The 14,178-nt window shown below is 34.4% G+C and overlaps 1 protein-coding gene across 7 annotated transcripts in view; it reads left to right on the forward strand.

The window, feature by feature from the left end:
• Positions 1-14,178, forward strand: part of PHF14 (PHD finger protein 14) — a 172,416-nt gene that overhangs the window by 6,356 nt on the left and 151,882 nt on the right. For all 7 annotated transcript variants that reach the window (XR_001145083.1, XR_001145084.1, XM_012720907.1 and 4 more), the window contains exons 3-4: positions 1,849-2,654; positions 10,338-10,482. Coding sequence is in view for 5 of the 7 variants with exons in the window: in XM_012720907.1 (XP_012576361.1) it covers positions 1,849-2,654; positions 10,338-10,482 (951 nt within the window). In the remaining 2 variants the exon portion in view is untranslated. The remainder of the gene's footprint in view (positions 1-1,848; positions 2,655-10,337; positions 10,483-14,178) is intronic.

Here is a 14,178-nt window from a genome sequence, read left to right on the forward strand (position 1 = left end):
ATTATTATATTCTTATCTAAAAGTATCTAGAAGTGCCTTTTATTATCTTCTTACAAAGTATTTTCTTAATAAGTTGGATTTAATTCTTAGGAGTGGTATAAAAGTCCCGTAATTGTTTTATGACTTGTAAAGCTGTTGTACTGAAAAGAACCCATCCATTTGTGAGTGATGATTTGTGAGTGAATTTCTGAAATTTGAGAAGCTATTGAATCCAAACGGGTTTCCTAAGTTTAGCACAAACTTACTTGATAATAAAATCTTGTGGAACGAATAGGAGTTTATAGGACTTGTTTGATTACAGTATAGTACCTTATTCCTCACTGGAGGCATTAATATATTGAAAAAAAAAACTGTGCATATATTATGCTACTTTTCTAAAATCTTTAAAACAGTCTACATTGCACAATATACCAGTCTCCAAAAGTTCATCTAAAGGAGTACTGATTTGCATTGCCCTTGTGTCATTGCAAGATGGGTTAGGATCAGAGTGTTTTCACAGCAGTCAAGAATAAGCTGTGGGTACCTATGTGATAAGCTTCAGATTGATGATGGTTTACAGCCTTGGTCAACATTACTAAATGTCAGTCTTTTTCATGATTTGCTTTTCAGAATATCTGTATCTGTCTGTCTATCTGTCTATCTTATCTATCTATCTGTCATTTGTAAAGGACTTCTAAGGCACTGTAGGTACCAGATACTAATTATAGACAAATTTCTTTACTTTTGATTTCTAGTTAATTATAGAGGCCAAGGCTGGTTACAGTAACAAATTAAAATGGTATGGAAACTTTTTTCATCATTTAATTATTTTCTTGGTTATAGATGAAAAATCTTCAATACACTGCAGATTTTACTATTGGTATCAGACAGGGCTTGAATATGATTGATTTGTTTCCCAGTTTCTCCTGCACCCACTTTTCCCCCTTCTTCATTATTCCTCTTCCCATATACTTTAGATTTAAATGCAAAGTTTGAAAGTTTACTGAGTAGTGTTCAGATGAGAGGACTTGGGCTGACTAGGTAGGAATGAAAGAAAGTTGCTAGAAAGCTGTTGTCCTGCATGTGCTCATTAGTGTTACCAGCTTATCCTTTCAGTGACTACTGTGGTTGTGCTTTTCTAAGATGGGTTAGTTTTTTTACACAAATTCATCAGTTTTTTTCATTAGGGGAAAATTAATGCTTAAAAGCTTAGAAAGCTTAATAATGTCATTTGATATAAGCAGTCCTAAATAGCAGGAAAATTGATATTTTCTCCTACAACTTCCTGTTCTGTGCCATTGCTCTTGTCTCTCTTCACTTATGTTTTGTGATATGGTACAGATTGACTGTCAGAAATATATATGCTCATTTTTGCTGGACAAATAGTGAAGTAAATGAAGCAGGATTTTTTTGTGTGTGTGCTAAATTTTTCTTGTTCTGAATGTGACTCAATGCTTGTAATTCCATATAGTTTATAAAAGAAAGGGTGGAAGATGAATTTAGTTTTAATTTTATTATTAATACATTAAAATCAAATACCCAGTTTAAAAAGAAAAATATACTTTTAGAAAAAATTGCCTCTAGGTTAAGATATATGATATAAAATGTTCCTTTTTAAAAAGCATATGTTAATTTAGAGTTACATATATTCATCTTCATTAGTGTTATATTAACTAAAACCATTATACCAACTTCATGACTTATTATTTAATCAGGTTGGGAATGTCTACCATCTTCTGACTTAAATTTGTTTATATTGTTTTGCAAGTTATTCACAAACTTTGGTGGTTTCATTTGTGTCAGCGTTGTGTGTGTGTGTGTGTATGTATATACATATGTGTGGTTTTTTTTTTCTCATATTTTCAACAGATTCAGAAGGGAGTGGTAATGGAAGTGAAGATCCCTCAAAAGACAGTGGAGAAGGTTCCTGTAGTGATTCTGAAGAAAATATTTTAGAGGAAGAACTGAATGAAGATATTAAAGTAAAAGAAGAACAACTTAAAAATTCTGCAGAGGAAGAAATATTATCATCAGAAAAACAGTTAATTAAAATAGAAAAGAAGGAGGAAGAAGAGAATGGTGAAAGACCTAGAAAGAAAAAGGAGAAAGAGAAGGAAAAAGAAAAGGAAAGAGAGAAGGACAAGGAAAAAGAGAAAGAGAAGGAGAGAGAGAAGGAGAAAGAAAAAGCAACAGTATCTGATAATGTGGCTGCTTCTGCTGCCCCCATCACACCAGCCACAAGTCCTCCTGCTATTAACACGTCTCCTTCTGTCCCTACTACGACAACTACTGCAGAGGAACAAGTCAGTGAGCCAAAAAAGTGGAACCTTCGTCGAAACCGGCCACTTTTGGATTTTGTATCCATGGAAGAGCTGAATGACATGGATGACTATGACAGTGAAGATGACAATGATTGGCGGCCTACTGTAGTAAAGAGAAAGGGAAGAACTGCATCTCAGAAAGAAGGAAGTGATGGTGATAATGAGGATGATGAAGATGAGGGAAGTGGAAGTGATGAGGATGACAATGATGAAGGCAATGATGAAGATCATAGCAGCCCTGCCAGTGAAGCAGGTTGCAAGAAGAAGAAGAGTAAAGTTCTTAGCAGAAACAGTGCTGATGATGAGGAACTGACCAATGATAGCCTGACACTATCTCAAAGCAAGAGTAATGAGGTAGATCAACCCAATTTTTATGATATCTGTCTGTCTGGGGAAAAGGGAATTCTTCTAACTCATTCTACTCATTATATTAAGTGGCTTCCTTGAACTCTATTTCTAGACAGCTATGGGAGTGGATCACCACCCTCTATCTGTAGCGTTTATTAATTTGGTCAGTCAACCTTTATTCAGTATCTACTATTTTGTCACCGTCCTCAAGGAACTCAGTCACCGTCTCAAGGAGCTCATAGTCCATATATTTAGAAAAATGTATTTACATCTAAAAACTTGGAAATAGTAGAGTTTTCCATTCCCCCTTTTATTCCCACAACCCTTTGTTCATAAGATTACTGAGAGGTGCCGAGTGGACTATGAAAACAAAGGTCACCTTCTTTCAACTTAGTTATGTCCATATCTGCATAAAACTTAGACTTTTAGAATCCTTTAGATCAAGGCAACAGACAGCCTAATGATTGTCTCAGACTTTTAGACATTCATTTTAAAGGTTAAATTCTTTAGTATTTACAACACCCATCATCTGACTGGTCACCAAATCTTTATGATGTATGGGAATATATGTGAACTATGTGTTTACATATATTTAGTAAGTTCTACAAAGAAATGAACAAAAAAGCAAACATTTCTATCACAAAACAAACATTTCTGTCATAAAACTACAGTAATGACTCAGTTCTTCCACTTGAAGTTCTACTATTGAAAGTTAGGTTTATCCATTGGGCCCAAGATGCAACATTTCAAGACTCTTCAGTCAAACATACTTGTGTCTTTTTGTCTTTGTGTTTATGTATATGTTTTTCAAGAGAAAGATTCAACTGTCATTTTACATGTAGATGTACATGTTACATCACATGCAGAACTCTAGTAATTAAGTCTTTCATTTCTGTTAATGTGTTTATGGTCACCAAAATTCACTTCTTTACCTAGCACTTAACGTTTTCCTTTTGCATCTCGTTGAAATAGATTAAATTGGTAGAAAGATTTTCCATCTATGCTTTATGTGTCCTTTTACATTTTTTCTGCTTACAAGTTTTACATAGAGTGATTATGTTTTATTTAAAAAATTAGTGATTTTCTTAGCAAAATAGCAGGCTGTGTGGGGGTTATCTTTATCAATAGATATGAAACAACAATTATTTTAGATTATAAATATTGGTTAATTTCTGAATCGCCCACTTTCATAAGAGGAATGTTGCCTGCCTCCATGTTCATATTTTTTGCCTTTAGGTAAACAAAAGTTATCATTTGGAATACAATACAGTATTTATAATGATATTGCAAGGCAGTTTTATATTACCAATGTGACTTTAGAGATATGGAAAATCCAGTTGTTTATATTTGATTTAGACATGTTATTTTAGAGTACTTAGCACTCATTACAGATTTGCTAAGATTACCTTTGACAGTATCACTTCCTTTGTTTTTATTAGGCTGACATTCACAAAAGTAGGCTAGTTAATGATAAAAGCAGTAAACATTAGATTTTATGCTGTACAGAGGCAGGATAGGCAATAAACATTAGATTTTATGTGAAGGTCTAGAGATCACCTGCATATGTTTAGAAATTTGCCACATAAAATATATACGTTAACCACTTGTTAATAATATGCAGTATATAATGTATTGTTTAAAAGGCTCTACAGCCTATCTTTTTTGATTCATTTGAAGACTACATATGTTATTTAGTTTTTCCTACTGGTAACAACTTCTTACTAATGATAAATAATAACACTTTGTGTATTTAGGTTAACATGCCTAGAGGGATGAGATTCCAAAGCATTTCTTAGATTACTGTCTTGATAAAGTCTCAAGAAATTTTTCCTTACAGTAACTAATTTTTTTTGTGTTAATTTTCCTTCGGCTGTAGTCTATACATTAAAGTATAGAAGAACTTAAAAAAGTTAATTTGCCTAAATAATATTCTATGTGAAAGATTCCTATTTCTAACTATGATTATTTATATAATAATATTTAAATATTATTTAAACTCTTCAATATGAGTTGACAATTATAAATTTTCATAAACTTGAAGTTCTTTGGAAGAATGTGATAAATTTTTGAAGGAAGCTCTGTTATCACTGTTGCTTTTAATGGTCTTAATATGCCTTATCACATGCCTTTAATGCTCCAGAGAAGCAGTTCTCAAAAGTTTTAGTTTCAGGAGCATATTTATTGTGTTTGATTTTATCAGGTGGCTTTCTGAACTACAAGGGTAAAAGAAAACCTTCTCATTACAAACTGACAATGGTAAAAGGTAAAAACATTTTTCATAGCAGCATAAACCACATACTCAGAAACAAACAAATCAGGTTTAATATAAGTGACATAATTACTAGTCATTTATGGGTACTTTTTTTTTTTTTTTAATTTCAAAAGGACAGGTGTATTAGGAAAAGGAGTTAGGAGAGGTACCTACGTATCACGGGGAGGGAGGAGAGCTACCCATCTATGGCTACTTTTATAATGTCATACAGGTAGTGATTTAGGCTGATATGCTCTCTAATATTTGGTAGACTACAGGACTAGTATCCTAAGTACATCACAAAATAGATTTTGATATCCCAAAGTATCAAGACTTTCCAGTAGGCATTTTGAACACAATTAATCTACAATTACAAAGTTCTACTGCTCATAGTTTCCCACTCTCCAAAAGATAAAATCAGAGAGTAGAATTAGTGTAATTATACTATACATATATACAGCAGTCCATATTGTAAAGGCTATATATTTGTAGCACAGTGAGAAGATGACTTACGTTCCTTCACACTGCATACAAATTATATGAGTTTCATTGTCTGCCTCACTGTCTGGCTAACCTGTCATGTTCTGTTCTGCTGTATGGGTCAAATACTGAAGTGACTGTGTTTCCAACCAAAGGACCCACAGGATTGCATTCTATCAAAAGAGAACAAATTGACAGCAGAACCTTTGAGATTGTCAAAGCAGGACTCCATTTTCTATAAAGATATCTAGACAGATGACTCCTGACTATTGATACTGCAGTGGTAAATTCTAGCGTGGAAAGTAACCTTTGGTGGTTTAAACAGATAATTGTATGAAATTGGGCTATCCAGAAGAAACACACCTTCACATATAGAACCTGGTGGACCAAGTATAGTCAGTCTCCACTTATAAATGTTATCTCCTTTAGGGCCCAAATGTTATAAATGTTATCTCATTTAGGGCCAAGGGATGTTAGGGGGAGGATAAAGGGTTATTTCGATTAGCTCCTTCTGAATTCTTTAGCACCAGTAGATAACTTAGTGGTTTTGCTAGAGAGCTTGGTTTTCCTCTGCTGAGTGGCAGAAGATTTTCTTTTTCTTGTTCTTCAGTCTCTGGAGTGACTGGGTCTCTTTGGTCCGCATCTGAACTACCACTGCTGGTGCTGGGACTCTCCTCTTCAGACTTTGCTTATCACTGGACATCTTGGTGAAGTTATTTCTTGGAAAATTCCTGCAAAGCTTCCAATGCCATCAAGGTTCCTCACTCAATTTTTACATAATGGAACAACATTTTTCTCCCCACTATATGCTCAAAAAATTGTTGAGCGCCCCTGCCCAGTTATATATGTGTGGGACATGTAGATTGAAAGTTATCCTTTCACATTAAAGTTCAGAAATTATAAAATATAAGTAATAAGAAGCACAGAAATAGGATAGTGATGTTAACCCTGGCTTATAGCTGCAAAACTTCACCATGTACTTGTTATAGAGGCAATGTAGAAAGCAACAATTACAGTATTACTATAAAAACAGCCTTTACCTTTTCCTGAGAGCACCCCAAAACACACCTTGACAACTACTGTTCTAGAACTAGGCATTTCCTGTGTGGCTACTTGGTTTTATCAGTGACATTATTGCATTTTTTTTTCATTCAGTACTATATTTCTTTAAAACTTTTAATATTGAAACTTCTGAATTTTACTGAGATTCTTTAACTTTTTAGTCATTTAAGGTCAATTTTGAGGCAAGAACTATAACATTTTTGTATGTAGCAGTCTCTTCAGGTCTTTGAAACTAGAGCTTTGAAAGGGAATTAATATAGAAATATTTGACATTTGGAACCTTTTTCTTTTTTCATAAAAATCTCTGTTATAGATTAAATTTTAGAAATGGGAATCTGATAAAAACCACGAGTTTTTACCATTGTTAATTTTGCTAAAATTGATCAATAATCTTTGTGTTTGAGGCCTTCTTACAAATATCAGAATAAAATAAACTGCTCTAATGCCTAAATAATATCAATTTGTAACATTATGCAAAAGTTGAGATTTTTGAGAAATGAATCCTCTTTTAAAACTGAGAGGAAAGGGCCCTCCCTGGTAGCACAGTGGCTGAAAATGCAGTGCAGCGAAGCTAAAGCCGCTTCAGCGTGAATTCAAGTCCTGGCCAGGGAGGTGACCCACATGGCGTGGCAGACCTCTCCTGACCTGACCTGCCCACTGCTCCTCAGCAGTGTACTTCGTCAGTCAGTCTTTTCTGTTCCCTACTCTTTTCTGGTGAATAAATAAAAAAACTTAGAGGAAGAATTCTTAATCAAACTTCTTGGTATACTGACTTATTTAGGGCAGTAGGATTTTTTAAATTTTGGCTTTGCATGAAATGCATTGGAATTTCTTCTGTTAAATCCATATAACTTAGAATTTACTTTGTTGTATATATCATTCATGTGCAATACATACATACATACATACACACACACATACACACACACAAATGAACACCAAACATATTTTAAAGCCCACAGAGAGCATTGGGCAGTATTATCCTCGTTGGTGTAAAATTTAAATCCAAGGGGAAGAAAGAAATAACTTACTATATGTAGTGACTAATTTATTATAATGCCTCCTTTGTTTTTGTAGTTAACCATTATGACATTCCACTAAATAATTCCATAATATTAAGAGATATTCTAGGTGATATTTTTGTGCTGTTAAAAATCCACTATTCTAATTTCTGTCATTATACAAAAATCATATTTTCAAGTAATCTATTTTGTGGTAAAAAACAACAACAACAACTCTAGCTTAATTGTTATCTTCAGACCTTGAAAGATGGTCTACATCTTCAGAAATATGCTACTAGAAATTGGCACTTTTACCTAAGTGTGTCTGCACTTACTATTGCTCCATTGAAGTAAACCTAAATCATTTTTTTTAAAGATTTATTTATATATGCATACAGAACTGGGGTATAGGCAAGAGGTGCAGGAGCGGTTAGAGGATTCACCAGAGCCAGTGGGGAGCAGGACAGGCCGACTGATGAAGTACATTGCTGAGGAGAGCAGCGGGTGGGTCAGGAGAGGTCTGCTGTGCCATGTGGATCACCTCCCGGGCAGGGATCAAACTCTGGCTTTAGCTTCTTAGTGCTGTGCTTTAACCTGCTGCACCACCAGGGAGGGCCCTAAATCATGCTTTTTTTTTTTTTTAAAGATTTATTTATTTTTGCATACAGAACTGGGGTACAGGCCAGAGGCTCAGGGGCGGTGAGAAGCTTCACCAGAGACAGAGTGGGGAGCAGAACAGGCAGATCTACGAAGTACACTGCTGAGGGAAGCAGCGGGCGGGTCAGGAGAGGTCTGGCTCGCCATGTGGTCTCCTCCGGGCAGGCGGCAGGCGGGAATCGAACTCATGCGGAAGTGGCTTCAGATTCTCAGTGCTGTGCTTTAACCCGCTGCGCCACCAGGGAGGGCCTAAATCATGCTTTTTTAAGAGAATGTATGATTTAGATTTCCACATTAAAGTATTATCTATCACCCACTTGATTAGGGCATTTGTTCCCTCTATTTTTTCTTCGCATTATACTTGTATAGGAGTCTCAGGTAAAGGGGATCAAAAGAATAGAACAGTAAGACAGAACTGTAGCACAAGTAGCCTTTCAGTCATTAAACTCTGGTTGTTTGCTAGGTCTTTCCTAATCTGATTTTTTAACCTAGATGTCATAAGAAAAAGTTTACTTTGGACTTAAATGGCAATGTACATTATTGGACTTGGCATTGAAGCAGAGCTATTGAGACTTACAACTTTCCTTTTGGAGTTTAGAGGAAGATTCCTTAGTAAAATGGTTAGTTCATTTCTCTTCTTGAATCACTTAGAAGAAATGCAGAGGAAAGGAAAAAGGGAATGAGCATTTACAGAAGACTTACTATATCGGGAACATTCACATTATATGTTGTTAATTCTCACAATGCACCTTATAAGATTCATGTTATTTTTATTATCTGTATTTGATAGTTGAGAAAGCTGTAGGTTTGATGTTCAATAGCTATTGAATGAGAGCTGAGAATGAAGCCCCAAAACATTTGACTTTTTCAAATGTTCTTAGGTGTAAAAGAATAGCCAATGGGTTGAAAGTTGCAGCAGATTTTTTATTTTGCTTACTGTATCAAAATACTAGAATACATGAGTTTTCTTTTTAGGAAGCCTTAACCTTTATTTGCTAACCATGTCAAACTCACAAACTACTTTGCTTGGTTTTATAACAAAGCTGCAAATGTGAAACTTTAAAGTATTAGCGTTCTCAAGAGAAATGGCATTGTTCTGTATTGAGGTTTGCATTCTCTTCTGTCTTGCTTCATACATCAGTTGCAAATTTAGAAGTATTCAGAAAATATATCGAAAGACAGTAATGTGACATTCAAGTATCATTTTTGAATTGCTATTTAAGCGATGGCTCTAAATATTACCTTTGGATATTAGTTGAGTCTAAAAGGATATAAAAGTATGAAATGGTACATATTGAATGGGTAGTAATAGAACTAATTAGTTTTGGTTTTGAATATACTAGGTTTCTAAATGAAAATACGAACTTAAGTTCATCTTTTATTGTATGTAATGCTAGACCCAATCTGTTAAATATAAGAATGATTGTTTTTATTTAAAGTTTAAATCCAGAATGCAGAAGAATTTAATCAAAAACAGCAAACTCTTTCCCTCTTTGAATTTTATATTTGTCTACTAATACATTTTTCCTTTTATATTATGAATAACTGTCTTTATTACCAGTTTATACTAGATACTTGTTCACTAAACCTAGTATTCTTAATCCTCTAGCAACATGTAGACCTAGATCCTTTCTTAGACTATATGCATCAGGGTTCCATACTTGTGCATACAGATGTGCCTATGCACACTTTCGTGGATCTATCATCCAGTAGTTTGATGAACCTGAAACTTCTGAATTTCTCTGCAGTTAAGGAGTATAAAGTCTGATTGTGCCATCACATACAGATAGGCTTCTATGTTATCTTGAATTGATTTATTCCTGTTTAATATATGTCTATCTTCCTCTAGGTAAGGTTATAAACTTCTAAAAAAGGAACTGTTAGGCTTTTTAAACTTATATTCAGGGTTAATAATTATATGTTAACTTTTCCTTTTTTCTAGTTTAAGGGGTCAGATTATAATCCAGAATGGCAAAATAAGTGAAAGGTTTTTAAAGTTGTATACTTGATTTTTCATTTCTTAGAAAAAAAGAGAGTATGGGAATTGCAGAAGTGAAAAACAATACGGAAAGGGTATTCAGGGCCCTTTGACAAAGAGGTATTCTTTGCAAATGTAGCATGCTTTAAATTTGCTGAAAGAATGGAGAATGTGGCAATACATAATAAGTTGAAAATGAGAACTTTATATGATTACCTTTTAATTTAAATACATGATTTTCTGATATATTTTAATATTAGGACTCGCTGATTCTTGAGAAGAGTCAAAATTGGAGTTCTCAAAAAATGGACCATATTCTGATTTGCTGTGTTTGCCTTGGAGATAATAGCGAGGATGCTGATGAAATAATTCAATGTGACAATTGTGGCATTACAGTTCATGAAGGTAATTTCTTTTCTTTCATATTTAGAAATGACTACTTGATAGGGCATTTAAATAAATAAAATCAGTTCTTTTACTTTAGTACTATTTTATTCTACTTTTTTCTTCAGTGTTTTGTAGTGCTTTAGTTGAAATAGGTTTTCTGAATCTTTATAGCATGATAATGTTCTAAAATAAGCTAGAAATTTTATTGTATGAAATTACAGTATGTTTTGCTCTGATATTTTACTTTAGTGATACTTAGTTTTTAAATGAAATTTAGAAATAGAAGTAAGTCTAGTATGTTATTCTAATTAAAATATATATATTAAAAGAGTTATATGTTAAGTCTACTGTTACTATACATTTTATTCTTTCATTGTAATAACTTTTTATATTGAACCTAAAAGGAGAATTTGTAGAGATCATCTTTTAAAATCTGAAATTTGCCATTCAAGTTCAATATATTACTGAAAATTTTTCCTGATTAGAATTTCATACTTTTTATTTTTTGTTTTTTTAACTTAAAGTTGTTTTTACATAAAATTTATATTTCTGATTTAATAGAAAATTTATTATAATATAAAGATTTTCCATATACCTTTCATGTAAATCTCCCAAATGGTAACATTTTGCTGCATTATGTCTCTCATTTTTTTCTGACTTCTACAAGAAAAAATTGTAGACATAATGTCCCTTTTATCTAATATGCAGACTGTATCTAGTATGGCAACTGTCCCGATAATGTCAATTCCAGCAAAATGAAATCAAGAGGCATACATTCTATTCATTTCTAATATCTCTTATTTAGCTTTAATCTGGAAGGTTTCTTCATGCCAGTATTTCATGCCATTGACTTTTTTGAAGAATATAGGTTGAGTCTTCTACTTAATGTACCTAATACTGTCTTTTTCTTTTATTTTCTCATGATTAGATTCAGATTATGTGCTTTGTTTGGGTCCTGAAAGACACAGCAGTTACTAAAAAAATACAAATAAAATAAAGACACAGCAATTATATTGTGGTTGGGAGTAGGCTACAGTGGCTAGATATCAGGGAGTCCATCTAGGATATCATTGCAGTGATACAAGGGAGGAGTAAGTTTAGAAGTAGATAGAAACCTTTTATTTTAAATTGTCTGTAGTTTAGACTGATGTAGAAACGTGCAACTCATAAGCCTGCAGATGTTATTTAAAGCTGAAACTGGTTATATATCCATGTGGTGTAAAGGAGATGGAGAACACTTGACCAGTGAGCTAGGAGAATAGTAGGTAGTGGATGACCCAGAGGCTAAGTAAGCAAAATGTTTTAAAAAGGAAAGTTAAGTAATCTTGTTAAATACTGTCTTTAGAGTCAGAGTCCCTAAAGCTGTGGTAGACTCCAGGTCTACTGCCAGCCAACCCATCTCAGAGATTTAGAAAAAAGGCTCACTGGCAAAAGCCTTATAGCACATGGTCTCTTAAAATTACATAGATGTAAAATCCCTGGAGAGAAGCAAGGGAGATAAATAACAGGGTTCATTAACACTCTTAGATAGGGTACAAGTTGGGTAGAGTGACCACAGTGCCTGAATTCTGGGTTATACAGTGTTTATAGTCCTTCCTGCTTATCAGTTTTGCTTATATGGTTATGAGAACTGGAACCTACATGGAAGGTGTCCTGGGACAGATGTGCTTGGCCATAGCTTTAGCTCTCCAGTTAATCTGTGGAATAGCTATGGGTTCTATTTTTGTTTCTTAGACTGTTGACAACGTGTAGCCAGAATAAATGTCACTGATGGGTGACCAAATTAAGAATTTAGGATATTATATTTTTCACTCATGTGTATCCTGACCTTTTCACTGTCTCCTGAGATATAGTAACTAAGTGACTCAAAGTATTAAGTATCTCTTGGTTCTTTTGTCCCATTCTGTTTACCCTATACATATGTTTTATCTATTACAATTTTTCTATAGAATTAAATATTACTCAATAGTACAAAAACAATATACTTGTTATAATTATTAAAATTAGTAATATATGAGGGTCATTGTTTTTTTTTTTTATTCTAGAGTGTTCAAGTGAGAATCAAAAATCAAGAGGGAAAGGATAGTGATTAAATGTAATTCCTAAAGAGTTTTTAAGTAAAGGAATGAGAAGGGACTTTAGCTTATAGGAATTAGAGCTTGCAGAACGTTGTGGTTAAAATTGTTGGTCTGCCCTGCAGTCATTTCAAGATTTGACAGGGATTGTAGTATCTGCTTACAAGTATGCTCACATCCCTATTGCAGGCTTAGTTCTTTTGTGAATGTTGGCCAGAGATCTCAGTCTGACAGTGGAACCTTGCTATAGACTCATGGTATACTCATGGTAGAAAATCTGGCTTTAGACTTGCAGAAAGACAGTTATATGAAAGAATTAGTGTTATAGCCTAGTTTTGAAGTATGTCCTGTCACTGCCTTATTCCATTATACACACATAACAACCCTGTTTCAATAATGGAGGGGCTATTTGAAGAGTATTAGTACCAGGAAGTACTGATCACTAGGGAGTCATTCTAGAAATTGCTTATCATCATGCAGAGATTATGTACATGTTAGTGTACTGGTGGAAGTGAACAGTAGAAAGGGAGAGTTAACAATTGATGTAAGAATAGCAAGGGGAACAATTGCTGAAGCATAAGTTTTGAGTACAGAGGTTAAGGTTAAAGGAATAGCATCCAGTAGCAAGTGGAGAGATTAAATAAAAAGAAAAATGGCCAATATCACCGAAGGAAAAGAGGATGTTTGGAATAGTAGTAGTTTTTAGATGCAGTGATTGGAACATATGAAATTATTCTTTGAATGTTTATTTTCATAATGAAATAGGAAGCAGGGCCTCCCTGGTGGCCTTGGGGTAAGTCCTAGTGCTCTCACTGCAATGGTCTGAGTTTGATCCCTGGGTGGGGAGGTGATCCACATGGCACAGCAGACCTCTCCTGCCTCGCCTGCTACTCCCATCAGCAGAGTATATTTCAGTAAATCTACCTGTTCTGTTCCCCACTCTGTCTGTGGAGTATGTGCATAATAGAGATCATCAAAAGTAGCAGTTATGTTGATTTTTTTTTGGTCAATGACTACTCTTATTCACAGATACGTTATTGCTGCTCAGGTGCATGAATATCATTGCTGATGAGTGATTTAGGATTGAAAAATTCTGTTAGTGTTGGTGACTTCTTATACTAAGGGTACTGTCTATGCTTCATAGGTCATGGCTTTGACCAAAGATGCCATTTTTAAAAGGTCAGCTCACAAATAGTTTTAAGAAATTAAATTGAGGGCCCTTCCTGGTGGTACAGCAGGTTAAAGCACGGCACTATGAAGCTATCGCAGTCATTGCAGCATGAGTTCAATCCCCAGCCAGGGAGGTGACCCATATGGCGTGGCAGACCTCTCCTGACACACCCGCTGCTCCCATCAGCAGTGTATTTCATCAGTCTGCCTGTTCTGTTCCCACTCTGTCTCTGGTGAACCCTCTCACCTCTTATACCTCTGGCCATACTGTATCCCAGTTCTTGTATGCATAAATAAATAAATCTTTAAAAAAATTAAATTGGTCACATTTAAAAACTAGGAGATTTTATATTACAAGTACATTTTGAGCTTATGAGAAAATTTTTTCACAATTAGTGGGATGTCTGTTTTTTGTAATGTTTCTTTTGCTGTACAGAAGCTCTTTAACTTGATATAGTCTAGCTGTTTA

The sequence above is a fragment of the Condylura cristata genome, unplaced genomic scaffold (assembly GCF_000260355.1).
Source record: "Condylura cristata isolate star-nosed mole 26May11 unplaced genomic scaffold, ConCri1.0 scaffold00005, whole genome shotgun sequence".
Lineage (NCBI taxonomy): Eukaryota > Metazoa > Chordata > Mammalia > Eulipotyphla > Talpidae > Condylura > Condylura cristata.